At 48.2% G+C, this 15,873-nt stretch overlaps 7 protein-coding genes across 10 annotated transcripts in view; 3 read left to right on the top strand and 4 right to left on the bottom strand.

Moving 5' to 3' along the window:
* The first annotated feature begins 25 nt into the window (after positions 1-25).
* LOC122612427 (hydroxymethylglutaryl-CoA lyase, mitochondrial) lies at positions 26-1,271 on the top strand. Its single transcript, XM_043786038.1, has 2 exons — positions 26-157; positions 225-1,271. Exons 1-2 carry the CDS (start codon positions 113-115, stop codon positions 1,152-1,154), a joined length of 975 nt encoding a protein of 324 aa, XP_043641973.1. The 5' UTR covers positions 26-112; the 3' UTR covers positions 1,155-1,271.
* Positions 1,188-3,739, bottom strand: LOC122612413. 2 transcript variants are annotated; one of them, XM_043786018.1, is made up of 4 exons: positions 3,600-3,682; positions 3,405-3,516; positions 1,576-3,232; positions 1,188-1,505 (listed from the first exon to the last, which is right to left on the bottom strand). In XM_043786018.1, exons 2-4 carry the CDS (start codon positions 3,476-3,478, stop codon positions 1,266-1,268), a joined length of 1,971 nt encoding a protein of 656 aa, XP_043641953.1. In that variant the 5' UTR covers positions 3,479-3,516; positions 3,600-3,682; the 3' UTR covers positions 1,188-1,265. The 2 variants fall into 2 exon arrangements, with proteins under 2 accessions (XP_043641953.1, XP_043641962.1); XM_043786027.1 differs by lacking the exon at positions 3,405-3,516 and having other exon boundaries at positions 3,600-3,739.
* A 373-nt stretch (positions 3,740-4,112) lies between these two features.
* LOC122622902 (oxygen-dependent coproporphyrinogen-III oxidase) lies at positions 4,113-5,520 on the top strand. The gene has a single exon (XM_043801574.1). It carries the CDS (start codon positions 4,215-4,217, stop codon positions 5,385-5,387), a length of 1,173 nt encoding a protein of 390 aa, XP_043657509.1. The 5' UTR covers positions 4,113-4,214; the 3' UTR covers positions 5,388-5,520.
* Positions 5,521-6,519: 999 nt separating this feature from the next.
* LOC122625977 (small ubiquitin-related modifier 3) lies at positions 6,520-7,389 on the bottom strand. The gene is made up of 2 exons (XM_043806057.1): positions 7,236-7,389; positions 6,520-7,114 (listed from the first exon to the last, which is right to left on the bottom strand). The coding sequence occupies exon 2, from the start codon at positions 7,035-7,037 to the stop codon at positions 6,765-6,767; it is 273 nt and encodes a 90-aa protein (XP_043661992.1). The 5' UTR covers positions 7,038-7,114; positions 7,236-7,389; the 3' UTR covers positions 6,520-6,764.
* A 1,828-nt stretch (positions 7,390-9,217) lies between these two features.
* Positions 9,218-11,144, bottom strand: LOC122614239 (U1 small nuclear ribonucleoprotein 70 kDa). Its single transcript, XM_043788775.1, has 2 exons — positions 10,989-11,144; positions 9,218-10,904 (listed from the first exon to the last, which is right to left on the bottom strand). The coding sequence occupies exon 2, from the start codon at positions 10,858-10,860 to the stop codon at positions 9,514-9,516; it is 1,347 nt and encodes a 448-aa protein (XP_043644710.1). The 5' UTR covers positions 10,861-10,904; positions 10,989-11,144; the 3' UTR covers positions 9,218-9,513.
* A 478-nt stretch (positions 11,145-11,622) lies between these two features.
* LOC122615187 lies at positions 11,623-12,463 on the top strand. Its single transcript, XM_043790133.1, has one exon. It carries the CDS (start codon positions 11,736-11,738, stop codon positions 12,363-12,365), a length of 630 nt encoding a protein of 209 aa, XP_043646068.1. The 5' UTR covers positions 11,623-11,735; the 3' UTR covers positions 12,366-12,463.
* A 151-nt stretch (positions 12,464-12,614) lies between these two features.
* Positions 12,615-15,873, bottom strand: part of LOC122615168 — a 30,564-nt gene continuing 27,305 nt past the window's right edge. For 2 of the 3 annotated variants that reach the window (XM_043790112.1, XM_043790103.1), the window contains exons 8-13: positions 15,451-15,826; positions 15,261-15,386; positions 15,032-15,127; positions 13,332-14,719; positions 13,143-13,253; positions 12,615-13,077 (exon numbers count right to left, since the gene is read on the bottom strand). In XM_043790112.1, the coding sequence (XP_043646047.1) occupies positions 13,046-13,077; positions 13,143-13,253; positions 13,332-14,719; positions 15,032-15,127; positions 15,261-15,386; positions 15,451-15,826 (2,129 nt within the window). In that variant the 3' untranslated portion in view covers positions 12,615-13,045. The remainder of the gene's footprint in view (positions 13,078-13,142; positions 13,254-13,331; positions 14,720-15,031; positions 15,128-15,260; positions 15,387-15,450; positions 15,827-15,873) is intronic. The other variant, XM_043790121.1, reaches the window with a different exon arrangement.

The raw sequence follows: 15,873 nt of genomic DNA, 5'->3' as shown, positions 1-15,873 counted from the left end.
GTTGCGCAAATCGGTTATCGAAATTAAACAACAAATCGATCGTGGGCTGTTATCAGCTGCTATCTGCGAAAAGAAGAAGAGAAATACGTAACCTTTATTTACAAAAATAGCAATGAGAATTGCCCCAATTCGCTCTATCCTTGCGCTTACAACAAAGGTAAATTCATTGAAAAACCCTGCGGTAAGCGTGTTATATGTGATTCTAATCATTTTAAAACTAACAGCGCACGGCGGTCACAAGCGGTGGTAACAACCAGGTGCGAATTGTGGAGGTTGGTCCACGGGATGGTCTTCAAAACGAACCCAAACTGCTGCCGGCAGCCACCAAGATCGAGCTGATCAACCAATTGTCCGAAACGGGACTGCGGACCATAGAAGCCACCAGTTTTGTAAGCGCAAAATGGGTGCCACAGATGGGCGACAATGCTGAAGTGCTTAGAGGAATCCGCAAAGTGCCTGGGATAAGCTATCCAGTTCTCACGCCCAACCTAAAGGGGTTCGAGAGTGCTCTGGAGGCGGGAGCCGAAGAGGTGGCAGTCTTTGGAGCCGCATCTGATGCATTTTCGCTGAAAAACGTTAATTGCACCGCAGCTGAGGCCATCGAACGCTTTAAGCCTGTGCTGAAGGCTGCCCAAAAGCATGGGGTGCGCGTCCGGGGCTACGTGTCCACTGTGGTTGGCTGCCCGTACGAGGGTGCCGTTGCGCCGAGTGCCGTCGTCAAAGTGGTCGAAGCCCTGTACCAAATGGGCTGCTATGAGATATCATTGGGCGACACCATTGGTGTGGGCACTCCAGGCACAATGCGCCGTATGCTGGATGAGGTGACCAAGGCCGTTCCGGCTAAAGATCTGGCCGTGCACTGCCACGACACTTATGGCCAGGCCCTAAGCAACATACTGGTCTCCCTGGACTATGGCATTCGGGTGGTGGACTCTTCGGTTTCTGGCCTGGGCGGATGCCCCTACGCCAAGGGAGCGTCAGGCAATGCAGCCACCGAGGATGTGGTCTACTTGCTGCACGGCATGGGCCTCGATACAGGCGTGAGCCTTGACAAACTGATCCAAGTGGGTCGGTACATCTGTACCGAACTGGGCAGACCCTCAGAGTCCAAGGTTAATCGCGCGTGGAAGGGACCGCAGGCGCGAGTTCAGTGATGATGCTGTCATTGTGAAACGAAAACGAAGGCATTTACTAGCACTAGTTATACAATACATTTATTATCGTTGCAATATTAAGCCTAAGAGCGTGAAGTACTTTTATGGACCTTAAAACTTTTGGGCATCTCTTATTGTGTATAAGGACACGTCGCCCGAGGCGAGCGACAGATCAGCCAGGCTGTGATTGGCGCGACGTGGGATGTGCGTCGAAGACGGGTTGCGGGCTATCTCGCCGGGCATTTTCATTTTGCCATCATGGCGCATAACAGTGGGCTCCACGGCGGAGTTGAGGTATTTTTGAATTTGAGGTACCTTCGGCATGGGAACAGGAGTTCGTTCATCCACCACCTGTTCAATGGATGTTTTAAGATTATGTAAACTTATCATTCCTAACATACATATATAGATTTAAACTTACATGCTTGATCTCCGAGGATATGTAAGCCTTTTTTGGAAGAAGGTGAGCGGTTAAATCGATTGCCTTGATCCGTAGAGACTCCGCTTCACTCGACTCCGATGTTCCGTCCTTTGTTGCGAAAATCCGTTTGGGGTGACACAAGCGAGACTCCTGCTCCAACTCACTGATGGCCAGTGTAGATAGCATATCAGTACTGGTTGGACGGAATGTACTCATAAGCGGAGCAGTACCAGACTTCTGGGTGTAGGTGCGTATAGGACTGACAATGTTGGCGTAGGGCTGTTTAATCTGGTGCTGGCGACGTTGAGGAATACCAGAGGTTGCACTGAAGAATTTCTTTTTGGTCCAGTCCATGGGGAGGTCGACCTTGGTCAGCTTTTTACCCTTGCTGGGCGATGCTACAACCGTTTGTGGCTTGTTAGAGGACCGCAGCGGTAATGATGGCTGCAAAAAAGCTACAGCCGGTGATTTTGGTTGTGGCTTCGGTGAAACCACGAACGTGCTTTGTTTGGTCAGCACAGGGCTATCAGGCTTGGCTGCGGCGGTTGGTGGAGCCCCACCGGCCATGTACTCCATACCCTTTTGCATCATGTATTGCATTTCTTCCATGGTATCATTGAAATGCAAGGAGTTTTCCTTATTTTCAACGCTCTCCTCCGCTGGCTCCTGCTCAATGGGATCCTTTCCGTGGACTGATGATACCCTGGAGATGTCTTCTTGTTTTACTTCTGAAACTATCTGCACATCTTCATCTTCGTCGGAAGACGACAGCTCGATTATTGTATCCTCTATCTCGTCTTCTTCCTCCTCCACTTCCTCCTGTGGAAGCGAGGCAAGCTCTTTTAGACTGCCATGAAGATCGCTTAAAAGCTCCAGCTCCTCTCCCTTGGACATTCCTGGTGGCTTGGCCTTGGCAATTGCGGCGTAGAACAATTCATCGACGTTTAGGAGTGTTCCACTAAGGGAACTATCCGTGGCTGTTTCGTAACAACTAGATGCATTTGTCTTCAGTGTGCGAGCGCTTTGGAAGCTTGTATGCGAAGACACATTCGACGACTCCAGTTCGCTGTCCTCGATGATGGTCGAGGGTCGAAGCAGACCCACCATTTTGACCGGCGAAACCTTGGTCAATGACTTTGGAGTCAGCCCAGTGCTGGACGGAGTCTCATCGATTCCGGCCAGTGTGTTGTCCCAGAAGCGTGACGGCGCCTCAACGTCCTCCAACTGGGTGCACTCCACCCCCTTGACGGGACTTTCGTTCTCCAGTAGTTCGTCTTCTGTGCCCACTGCCTCTAGCATGCGACGCAGTGCATCGATCTCCTTCTGATCGTCGGTGCTACGATCCTTGGCCCTGGACATCACCTGACTTCGGTCCTCGCTGTGCAGGTATTGGAAAAGAGTGCTGTCCGGATCGGAGCCCGTCTTGTCGCACATGCGCTCGAAGACACTGAAGCTATCATCGCCATCATCCAAGGGCTCTAAGGCACCTCCCTCGTACATGGTTTCCTCGCCGAGATTGACAGTCGTTTGGCTAGCAGGATTAACGGCCAGAACTTTCTTGGCCCGCGCCTCGAAGGGTCTCCTCAGATCCTCGTCGATCTCCAAACTGTAACGCATATCTTTAGATTCGTCCATTTTCACGGTCTTCTTCGGCAAGCTGAAAAGGCAAACTGTTAGTTTTCCCAAATAAATCGTATGTATGTACTATATATTCGGACTGTTTCTCTATAATTTTTGACATGCAGGTGGCTTATATGAAAGTAAATGTCTACGGATTCATCGAACACTAGTGCAACACTATCCAAGGATGGGTTTGAATGTGTATTTACCGCTCGGTCATTAGGAACTGGCGGAGTTTCTGACGCCACTCCTCAGTGTTTTGGAATTTCTTGAGGCCAGACATCGTGAGTGCGCGAGTGTGCGTGTGTCCTGGGTGCAAAACTCCAGTCGACGGAATAAATACGTATAATTGCGAGTTACCTATAGTTCAAAGCGTTTAGCGTTTGCTCCAGTTGATCACCTACCTTGTGGCAATGGTATTCACGGTGTTATTCTTCAATCCTCACGACGCACTCGCAAATCTTTCATGGAATTTTTCACAGCACGCTCATTTGCTAACGATCGACGCGCCTTTACAGTCGTTTATTTCAAATGGCACGGCAGTGTGGCCGTATTGCGCTTATATTTTTAAATGGGGTATTCTTCACATATGGAAAAGTGTAATATTTGGAATTACTGAAATAAATGTACATGGAACGAGATATAGGTATACGGAGTGTAATTATTAATAATTATGAAAATTTTATATCATGTGGTTGATGATAAATGCATTCATATAAATATTCAACCCTTGACACATTGATGTGTAAAAATATGCAGACATATTAAGCTAGCTACTGCTTTTTTAAGTGAACGTAATAACTTAATAATTTAATTTATTTATAATAACGTAATAACTACTTGTATTGATGTAAATAAAACAAATGCTCGAACCCCTATTTTTGGTATATTTTAATGATTACGGTCACACCAACGGCTATGCAACTAGGAATGCCGGGTCGGTGAAAGATAACAAACAGACTGCGCTCGGGGAAAGTACTTAAGTTAATTTAAAATTTTAAAGTAGACGACAGAACAAAATGAACGCACTGCGTCACACGATATCGCTGGTATCGCTGGGCACCTTTCAACTGGTGCGCCGGACCAGGGGGCCGCATGTCCGGGGCTTTCTCCTCGGCACGGGAGTGGGCCTGGCCAGCTTTTCGGCCGTCACGTACGCACATTCCGCGGAGGCGGTCGACCCAAAGGTCAAAGGCGTGCAGATGGACACCTCGCGGTTCATGGCCGAGCCCATCACAGACTCCAAGGCACTGCTGGGCGACAAGGAAAACATGCGTCATCGCATGGAGATCCTGATCATGGAGATCCAGGCGGAGTTTTGCCGCGCCCTGGAGGCGGAGGAGAACTGTGGCCAGAAGTTCAAGGTGGACCGGTGGGAGAGGCCTGAGGGTGGCGGCGGAATTACTTGTGTTCTGCAGGATGGCGATGTATTTGAGAAGGCTGGCGTTAATATATCTGTGGTCACCGGTTCCTTGCCCCCGGCTGCAGTGCAGCAGATGCGGGCACGCGGCAAGAACCTGAAAGAGGGCGCCTCATTGCCGTTCTTTGCCAGCGGTGTGAGTGCCGTGATCCATCCAAGAAATCCCCATGTCCCCACCATCCACTTCAACTATCGTTATTTCGAAGTGGAAACTGCCAAGGGGGAGAAGCAGTGGTGGTTCGGTGGCGGCACGGATCTGACGCCCTATTACCTCTGCGAGAAGGACGCTTCCCACTTCCACCAGACCCTCAAGTCCGCCTGCGACGAGCACGATGCCACCTACTACCCGCGCTTCAAGAAGTGGTGCGATGACTACTTCCGCATCAAGCACCGGAATGAGAGCCGCGGCATCGGGGGGATCTTTTTCGACGACATCGATTCGCCCAACCAGGAGGCGGCCTTCAACTTTGTGTCCAGTTGCGCCAAGGCCGTGATTCCATCCTACGTGCCGCTGGTGCGTAAACACAAGAATCGGGAGTACGGCAACAACGAACGCCAGTGGCAACTGCTCCGCCGCGGACGCTACGTGGAGTTTAACCTAATTTACGATCGCGGCACTAAGTTCGGCCTATACACGCCTGGAGCCCGGTATGAGAGTATCCTGATGTCCCTGCCCCTGCACGCTCGCTGGGAGTACATGCACGAGCCCAAGTCCCAGTCCGAGGAGGGCAAACTGATGAAGGTCCTGAAGAACCCCAAGGATTGGGTCTAAGCTAGGTCTCTGATTTAATTGTTCTAATGCGGGAATCGGTGCCTTACACACATTACACTTTATTTTAAATTAAATTTGTACATATTATAATTCTTGTTGCAAATAAACATGCCAGAAGTTTATTGTTTCATAACTATTTATCCCTATTAACAAAAAAATTGTTTATACAATTTAAACTGCACTATAAGTTGTCCTTTGCCAAGAAAATTATGTAAAATAATACTATAAATTGGCTTTTACAAATAAAATAAAATACACATGTTAATGAATTATCTTGTTATTTCGAGTTAAGAAGGCGGTTTTTTGTAAATAAATTATAAAATGCAACAAAATAAAATAAAAATGACTCACTCATTTGGTTATCAATGTGTAGTCATAATTGTACATTGAAAACTAAAGATTACCGATTTCAATGTACATATGTACATGGTAAAGTCGGCACCGAAATCTAAAAAAAATCTCGAAATTTATTCCTACCCACCCAATGGGTAAAATCGGAAATGTACATATTTAAATGTTGATAATCAAGTTGATTTCTTGGAAACTGAATATTGTATGAAAGACAGGACTGGTCGACGTACATAAATATGTATGTAAATACATACCTACTTTTCAATTTTACATCATAGTTTTTTGTACACAACTGTACCTCTGAAGTTTCAACCACATACATACGCACATATATACATACATGGTATACATACACAATCACCATGTATGGCTTAGCTGTGTGAACATACATGGCGTATTACTAGGCCCCAATTTTGAGGTTATAGTTACCTCTATGTAATTTTCACCCAGAAGGTTCCAAAAACTGACGTCATTTGTATACTTGCTCGAACTTTAAGGTTATGTTTTCCCAGACTCTGCAGATTCGCCGGCGTACATACATATTTGTTTGTACTTTTCCCGCAAATTCAGTGAGCCCCGATGTGTATGTATATCAATTTGCACGCACACACGCGCACTGGACCCAGTCCTGCTCGCACACAGACGTGCAATGGCTGGCAGTGTGTGTGCGTGTCTGTGTGGAAAGAGGGACGCAAAAGCGGGAAATTCGCGCCGGCTTTTCGGGGTAGAAGGGCAAAAACAAACGCCGATCAGGCAGGTAGAAATAGTCAAAGACTGCGGATTTGTGTAGTTTATAAAATGCTTTATTTACCATTTTCTTGTCTGCAAAAGTTTTTGTTTGTTGTGGTCACGCATACAGACAGAATCTACAGTTGTACTAAACGCACTCTTGTTCCATATTCAATCAATGCTTACTGCCTGTGTGTTGCTGGATTCTTCATGTTGTTGTTTCTTTTCTTTTGTTTTTTTTTTTTGTTTAATGTTTGTAGTTATAAGGGGTGGTGTAACTAACTTAACTAAGTAATTTTATAGAGCGCCGCCGGTCTGCTGCTGGTAAACCTCGATGGTGTCGCCCTCCTCCATCTCCAGCGAGGTCGGGGTGTCGTTCTCGTTGATGGGCTGTCCGTCGAAGCGGAAGCGCACCACCTGCATGGAGAGTCCGGCACGGTCGCAGTAGGCGTTCATCAGCTTCCTCAAGGGTGTGTGCTTCTTGATCTTGAACTGGACGACGGCGTTATCCTGGCCGAGGACCTTCAGGTTGATGTGCTCAGTCTCACCGCCTTTCTTTTCGTCAGACATGTTGATTTTTTGTTGCTCGTCGGAGCTGCTGAGTGGTCAAAGAAGTTTTTTTTGCGGTGCGTCGAATGCCGGGCGTGCTGTACGAAAAAAACGAGACAAAATGTCGCATTAAACACGCGCAAACTAGGAAACCACACGCAAAAAGTACGCGCAATGCCGTGGGGCAGCCGCTAATCGCGTAAAAATGCAAAAATTTACCTGATTTTCTCAGGCTCAGTGCTTGCTGATGGCAGTTGAAATTTTCCACAAGCGGCTTCCTTTTGCTTCTGCTACAGCTACACGCCAAAAAAATTAGAGCTGGACCCAAGACTTTGCTTATGCGATACTATCGGCGTGTCTGAAAACACGCCATTATCGATAGGTTATGCTGCAACCATCGATTATTGTCACTGCTATGTTTTTTGGTCACGTTTTTCTTAAACACTAATGAAGAAATATGTCACAAAGGAAATAAAAGCACTCACAAATTCTTAGTCTAAAGATTGCAATGCACAATAAGCAAATCATTATAAAACATTGACTATGTACCACAATTTTTGTTCATTACTTGTATGCCAGTGTAAGCAGGGCCGCATAATATTATTAAATTATCGGCCGCAAACGATAGGTAAACGCATTTTGGTAAAATTAAACATTTATTCAAAAAAATGGCATGGTAATGTCAAGATTATATCTTTATTTTATATTTCCATGTAAAATACTGTTTGAATATTCCGTTTCTCTATGTTGTTGAGAAAGTAGTCAATTATATCGATATATGACCCATCGATATACGCAGTATATTCTCACAGAAATGAAGGTAGCGTACTGCTGATACCCATTACGCGCAATACACCAGGGTATATATGTACTTTTTAGGTATTATTTTAATAGAGGACGCACTAAACATCCAGCGTTTTTATAATGCGTTGTTTTCAACGAATCAGATGGCTGGTTTTGAGCAGAAAAATGTGCTTGCTTATATTAATATAATTTTTAAAGGGACACCAGTGCATATCATTATATCCAGGGGTCATAGGCGAGTTTAACAAGCCAAAATTAAAATAAGCTATAAATTTTCGTGATTATGTTTGAAAAATAAAACAAGTTCTTTTACGTGTAAGGAGAAATTCTTTTCTTTATTTGATAAAATCTAAATGTGACATCGATTTCCTGTCAGCTTTTCTTATGGTATTAAAGGAAAAATGCCTCGCTAAGGCGCTAGTTTATTTCCCGTAAGTCGCAAGGTACGAAAAGGCAATTGCATGGGTCCTGTCTGCCAAACAATACAAAAATAAAAGACCCCCCACAATTTTGTCCACGTCCGCAACCCAAAAAAGAGACTACCAAATCGAGAAACCCCAAGACCTGAACAACCAACCAATCGTTACCAGTTACCAAAAGCAAACCTTTGGTGCAGATTTCTGTTCTATGCGTGTTTCCGCCGCGGGTTCGTCTTCAGTACGATAACAATCAGCTCAACGTACATGAAAAGATCGAAATGGTAAATTGATTACAGACATAATGGATGTGTAGATTGCCACAGACCATCGGAGCAGTTCGCAATGTGTACCAAACAGAGCAAAAAGCTCCCTTACACTCACACGGCGGTCGAGCAAATCGTAATCTTACCGGGGCAAACTTACGGAAAGGTTTGGGTTTACAACATTTACCCCGCGATTCACCGATTCAACTTACACACCACACAACAGGAGGAACACAACCCAGAGCGGAGGAGATTGGGAAAGTATCGGTAGCTGTCTTGATTCTAGAGCGGTCCTAGAACGGTAGACGCATGGATTAGTGAGGTTTGTGTGTTGACCAAATTACCTGATGTGGGCTTGGAATTTAGACTTGGGCATTGGCTACAAATTCTGGCGGAACTAATTTCCATTTTGGATTACTTTTTGATTAAATACTTATGCTTTTGCTTTCACACTAGTCAGAGTCAGATTTTCAATTGATTGAAAACTGCAAAAAAACAGAGAAAATAAAAGGCACGAGTTAGTGCAAGGGTATTGTATTCAAGTTGCGTTTTGTTGTTCAGCTTATGTTAAGTGAGTAAGAAAATCCCAGGAACCACCATGGGATAGTGTACCATATAGTACCATAGTATGCGCCTCCGAAAGCGTTCCAGCTCCTGACTCTCCGTATTCCCTTTAACCCCCTTACCAAAGGTGGGGAAACAAACACATGAGGGCTAGTTTTATTTTACTTACTGTTTTCATATTCATTTGTTAAGAGTTACTTATAATTTTAAATGATTTAAGCTACGCACACATTAGTGGATTCTGCGTTTAGCGGTCTGGGTTTCTATAATGTTGTTCTACTTGGCCTTCCTCCAAGTGGTACCTTAAAATTTTCTGTGTAAAATGGATAGCTATGGTTAGGCTGTCCAGGATTGCTGTGCCTCAAGTCGAATGAATAAATAGTTGCGACCCACAGACGTCTGACTTCTAGAAATATTAACCTTGACACATTTTGGAGCGCCAAGACTCTACTGACGCCACCAACTCGGATCGCCGGAGCTCTGCTGACCATTGTCGGGATTGGGATTCGTGCTGGCATTTCCACGCGCCAAAATGGGCGGCGGCGGCACACTGAACATATTGTGATGCGCAGGCGGCGGCCGGTATTTCTCCTCATCCTCGTCGTCGATCTCACGCTTGATGGTCGCGTTCTGGTAGTCAAATGTGGGATAGCCATCGTCGATGGGCTCCTCCTTGATCTTGATGACGTCCATTTCGCGGAAGTCGGGCTTGCGCTCCTTGACATCGCCGCCGGATCCGGCGCCGCGTTCACGGTCCCTTCGCTCTCGCTTCCGTTCGCGACGCTCCCTGGAGGATTCGCGTTCGCGTGACTTGGAGCGCTTCTTTTTCTTCTCACGCTCGCGATCGCGATCCCGCTCGCGCTCCCTGTCTCGCCGATCGCGGCGGTCGAACTCATCGTACCGCTCCCGGCTGCCCGCTCGTCGTTTTCTGCGCTCGCGGGAACGACTGCGCGAGCGACCACTGCTAGCCACAGCGCCCCGTCCACGATCTCGTTCACGGTCGCGGCGTTCCCTTGAGCGGGAACGTCGACGTTCCGCACCGAAACCGCGTCCAGCTCGGGCATCCAGGCCATTGGAGGCACCGCCGCGTCCGGGACCCTCGCGATCCTCACGCTCCCGCTCCAGCCGGTAGCGCTCGCGCTCCCTCTCGTTGTCCTCGCGGCCGGAGTGCTTGATGTTGACATCGTTGCCGCCGCGACGCGTTCCACCTAGACCGCCGCCCAGCCGTCGAGGCAGCCAGCCTTTGACAGTGCGAGCCCGCTCCACGTCCACCAGGACGCGCTTGCTGTCGATCTTCTTACCGTCGGCGTGCTTGTAGGCGGCATGCATGTCCCGCTCGTGCTCGTACTCGATGAAGGCGTAGCCCTTGGGTTTACCTGATTCCTGGTCGTGGATCAGGACGATCTTCTTGATGGGCCCGTAAAACTCGAACTCACGTCGCAGCTTTGACTCTGAGGTGTCATAGTTGATGCGGGCAATAAACAGCGTGCGAAACGGGTCCTCCGTGGCGTTTTTGATCTCTGTGGGGTCCCACAGCGCTATCTCACGCTCCAGCTTGTAGGCAACCTGCTCGGCCTTCTCGCGACGACGGCGCTCCAGTCGCTCCTGACGCGTCTCCACCGTTTTTGGCAGCGGCGTGTCCTTGGGGTCCTCGAAGTCGGCCATGAACTTGGCCACTCCCAGGTAGCCGCGAGACTTCTTCTCGTGCGGCAGCTTGTCCACCGGCGGCATAAACGGGATGGGATCCCGTGCCGCGAACAGCGCCAGCAGATTCGGCGGCAAATATTGGGTCATGTTGGGGTCTTTTTTTTGTATTACCTTTTCCTGAAGTTCCTCGTCTGCAGAAGAAAAAAATGGTCAGTTTGAGGTTAGGTTCGAGTTTGTTTACTCCGCAAGGGAAAGTAAACGCTGGTGCAGCTCACCTTAAACGGCCATCCGCTTGGCAAGAATAAATCTAGCGTACTTCGTCCAAGTACCAGCAATATACTCGAGGCCACACAATTTACTTTTCCGATTTTCTTCAGTTTTTCGCCTGGCTTGAGTAGCTAATGTGACCGCCGCGCGGCCTATGAATTTAATGGGAGCATCCCGCACAAAATACTGATTAATGCACCAAATATACTGCATATGTTATTAAATATAAATACCATGAAAATGGTGGGTGTCTCGGGCATGCAAAGGTACTACAAATATTGGGTACGAAACCATGCTTGAATATTTTTCCACCTGCATTCAATTGCTGATTGCTACAGCACTTGCTTTGCTGCTTTCATTGTCTGAATAACGGTTAATATTTATTAATAATTTGCAGCAGTCGACTATAGCGTACCCTATTCTTTTTTGGACTTTAAATTAATTTTATAATAAATGGTCGAATACGTGTTTCTATTAAAATTGAAATTATTTGTAGGTTTGAGTTTGTAACTCATAAGAACTGTCTCGAGTGTATTAATTTTTCGACTGTCTTCATAATTCATTGTTTTTTAAATGTTTTCTAAAATATTTTTAGTTTTCTGAGATGTTTCTAAACAATAGTTTTTACAAAGATCACTCATGTTTTTCACTCAAATACTCTGAAATTCACCACAGAAATTCAACCTAAAATTCGATAAAATTTCTGTTACTTTATTTAAAATTTTAAGTTTTATTAACGTGCATTGAGTGCGATTATGACCAGCTTGGAGTGCGTTTTCGTAGCTGGCTTACTCCACGTGGTCCAGTTCCTTGCGCTATCTTCCAAAAGTCCAAATGTTTCGGCGCCGCAGCTACCCTCGCTGATTGTGGGTCTGGCTGCAACGGACCTCATATGGGACAATTGCTTCGTTCCCCGGGTACTTTATGTTATGCCGGCACTGCTGAGGCGGATCTACGAAGTGGCAGTGGCATTCCTGCTCCTGGAGATTGCCGTTCAGGCGTTCTGGAAGACAGTGGAGGAGATATGCGTCATTTTGATGACCGCCTTGGTGCCCGGAACGGGCCTTGTCTCGGAGTTCAACTATAGAAACTACGAGAGTTACTGGGTGGGCAGCGTTACTGTTCCGTTGTCCCTCCTGATCCTGGCATTCGCCGGCCACGCCACCGACCACTTCCACGTGTTCCACAACGGCTTCTTCCATGTGCAGCGAAGGGTTGAGCTGCGGTGGAAGGAGACCCTGAAGTATATCACCCGCAATCCGGGGAAGAAGCTGTCCCGCATCGTGCCGATTCTTGAGAAGCACAAGGATCTGGCGCGCCGACAGCGTCGTGGAAGAACCTTCGTGGGTAAATTCTATGGCAGCGCCGTAGTCCCAGGGGAATAAAGTGAAACTACTAAAACGCAGGCATATTCAATTGGATTCGTTTGTTTTGTTTTATTTTATACAAGAAAATTTATAAAATTAATTGTCATACATAATAATTAAATTGCTTTTATTAAATTACAAAATAACGACTATATTTGATTTGCTTTTTACAGCACTCGCGTATTTGTTCAACAAGCTTGGACAATCTATATGGTTGGAAAAATCAATCTTTTTATATATATACGAGTATATTAGTATATATGTATTGCAATTTGGTACCGCGTCAAGCATGGTAAGTTCGAGTTTTTGTATAGGTAAATAATACTTAAGATTAAAACAATATTTCATTCATTAAATTACGCATAAGTTCGACTTAATTTCATGTAGTTTGCATACCTAAAGAGCACAAATGGGAATTACAATTATAAGCCATCTCTCGTCTCTGCTCGACTTCTCTTCTTCCCTCCAAGCCTTGCATTAAGCCACGTAATATCCGAGATGGGGACTGTAGATGGATGGATCGTGGATGGACCGCAGCTATTACGTTGATTCAATGCAAGGCTCGCCAGTGAGTATTCTTGGGGGCAGTGGGGGTCACTGTTCTGACAGTGAGCTTGCTGCTGCATCCCATTCGTTATTTATGACCACATTTTACATTAAAGCAGCTGGTTATCTGTTATCTGTTATTTATCGTTGTTCTACTGCACTTCGCTATCACTATCACTCTTTTCTGAAAAATATACATGTTATACATCAATATGGGAGATCATGTGCGAACTCATCTGGTGATCTTACCCTTCTTGCCCGTGTAGGCGTGACGTTTCAGTCGGTCGTATAAGTCTTCTTTAGTTCCATAGAGCGAGGCATTGGACCTGGCCAACGTACTCATCTTGCCACCATGCAGACCTGTCGAGGATTAAGGATTAGGCGTGGATTAGGAATGATACTTTCAATAGAGATTAAGTCACAGATTCTAGTACTTACCATCCTTCATGTACGTTTCGTTGTAGAAGTTGGGCATCTCCCAGCCGTCCTCCTCGTCGTCGTAGTAGTGCGCATAGGTGCTGTGATGGGATGGGGCGATGGACTCCGCGTAGGGCGTGTGGGCACCGTAGTAGAAGTTCACCTGCGAGCCGGTCTGGTCAATCGCAGGGGTTAGCATCTTCTTGGGATCCCTGCGCTTCGTGGAGCGCACGCAGATCATCCAGATAAGCAGGACGATAATGATGATAAAGATCACCGCACCGGCAATTCCGCCGGCGATGTAGGCGAACTCGGAGCGTTCCGCACAGTGGGGTCCCGTGAAGGAGCCCACACAGCGGCAAGAGGGTGTGCCCTTCAAGTCCTTGACACAGGCACCAGAGTTCTCGCAGAAGCCATCGCACACATCCGTGCAGGCCATGCCCGTTCCATTGAATCCTGGCTTGCACTCGCACTTGAAGTCCGACGTCTCCGGCACCATGATGCAGTAGGCGTTCGCATCGCAGTGCGGCTTGCCCTCTGCAATGTGTTCGCAGGGATTGGTGCACTCGCTCTTCGAGGTGGCGCCGGTGATCTTGGTGCTGTGGTTCGGCGGGCACTGCAGACAGGCGGTCTGCTGCGACTCCGACTGGTAGAAGCCCTTGCGGCACTCGATGCACATGTTCTGCGTGGCGTTCAGGTACGTTCCCGCCGAGCAGACGGGCAGGGTGCACTCCTCCACCGAACTGGCGCCCACCTTGGGCGTGGTCCTGCCCAGCGGACAGGCGGCGCAGGATGGCTGGACGCCCTGCAGGCGGTATGTGCCACGTGGGCAGGGCTCACAGCGTCCATCGGCTCCCAGTTGCTGGCCAGAGCTGCACTCATCGCGACACTCCTTGCGGGACGTGGCCTCCGTGGAGCGCGTCGTTTGTCCCAAGCCGCACAGCTCACAGCTGAAGGATCCCTCGTTGGGCTGGTAGAATCCATGGCCGCAGGAGCGGCACAGACCCGTTTCCGCGTCGAAGTACTTGCCGGCTGGGCAGCGCTCCTTGCAGTCCGCCGCGGAGCGTGCTCCAGGTCCGGCAGTCACTCCTGGCCTTCCAGCAATCACCGGGCACTTGCTGCACTGCAGCTGGCCCGCCTCCGACTGGTAGGTTCCGCGCGAGCAGGCTATGCACGTCTTGTTGGCACTGTCGTAGAAGGTACCAATGGCACAGGGCACACAGTCGGGAATCATCACCACCTGGCCCACGGGGCAGGCGTACTCCGAGCCCAGTTCCAGGGAGGCCGGGTCCGGCACTGTGTTGGGCAGGATCTCCTGCACTGCGAACTGGTCGTCCTCGAGGATGAGCTTCTCCAGCAGCTGCTTGACACTGGATCGTTCGCCCGTGGACGTGTGCACCACAGGATCACTGCAGATGAATAGAAACATGGTGGATTAGTGTTGGTTCAAATGGACGATCGTGATCTTGTGATTAAAGAACGAATGTTAATGTCCGGGACATAGATATAAGCCTTAAACTTGGGTTAGCACGCAGACATGCGACATGAGGTTAGACAAGCATGGGGTTAGGTCGATTGGTTTGGTTCGTTTGGATGGAGTTTAGTGTTGGCTGAGACGGTTGTTGGTAGTACTGGGTGCAGATTTGATGCTGGGCAGATCGGGTGCATTGGTCGGATTTGGTTATGCGTGGGGTAAACCAACATAGGAGTGCTAGACATACTTCGCAGCCGGGAAGGCTATCTCCAGGGTGTATGTATCGCCGCCAGTTTGTTGGCGTCCCTGGCGACCCGTCAATGTCAGATCGTCATCCTCATCGCTGCAAATTGGGTTAACGAACACACAAAACACATATAGCATATACACAGTGTACACGGATGATCCTCGAGCGGATCAGGACATGCTAGACCGGCGTGCGGTGTTGGGACCTGGGTTCACATGCAACTACTTACTTGACCACTGGCAGCTCGGCCTCCATCACATAGACTCCGCCATCCTTGGACTGACGTCGCACGCGGTTGTTCTGGGCACCTCGGTAGTGGTCGCATTTCACATCGATCTGGATGTCCTTGCATTCCCTGCAATTCCATTAATAATACGGATAAGCAATGAAGCAACGCATGGAGGAGAACCATAACAAACCTTGTTCCCTCAATGGCGTAGGAGCAGAAGTTCCAGTCCCTGTTGAGGCCATTGACCGAGTTGGTCACCTTCTGGCGGAGCACCGCCTGACCAGCCTTGTTGCACAGCACGTCCGAGGGGAAGAGCATCTTGATGCGGAACACCCGCTGGGCGGGCTTCGATGGTGAGCAGGATGGGTAGACCAATGGCATCGAGGGTTCCCTCGTCGGGCGCCAGAAGCCCTCGGCTCCGCAGGTGTAGAACTCAGGCACCTGCTCCGAGAATCGAAGACCCGTATTACAGGCGATCTCGCACACCTTGAACTGACCACCTGCACCCCAGTCCTTGCACACCTGGGATCCACCAACGGGATCGGCCAATGCTGGACAGAATTCGGCTGCGAAATAGATTCATAGATGTTAGATAAGCACTTAACACTTCTAG

Source organism: Drosophila teissieri, chromosome 2L (assembly GCF_016746235.2).
Source record: "Drosophila teissieri strain GT53w chromosome 2L, Prin_Dtei_1.1, whole genome shotgun sequence".
In the NCBI taxonomy this organism is placed as follows: Eukaryota; Metazoa; Arthropoda; class Insecta; order Diptera; family Drosophilidae; genus Drosophila; species Drosophila teissieri.
Note: the sequence above shows the minus strand (reverse complement) of the source record. Positions and strands in the feature narration are given on the sequence as shown.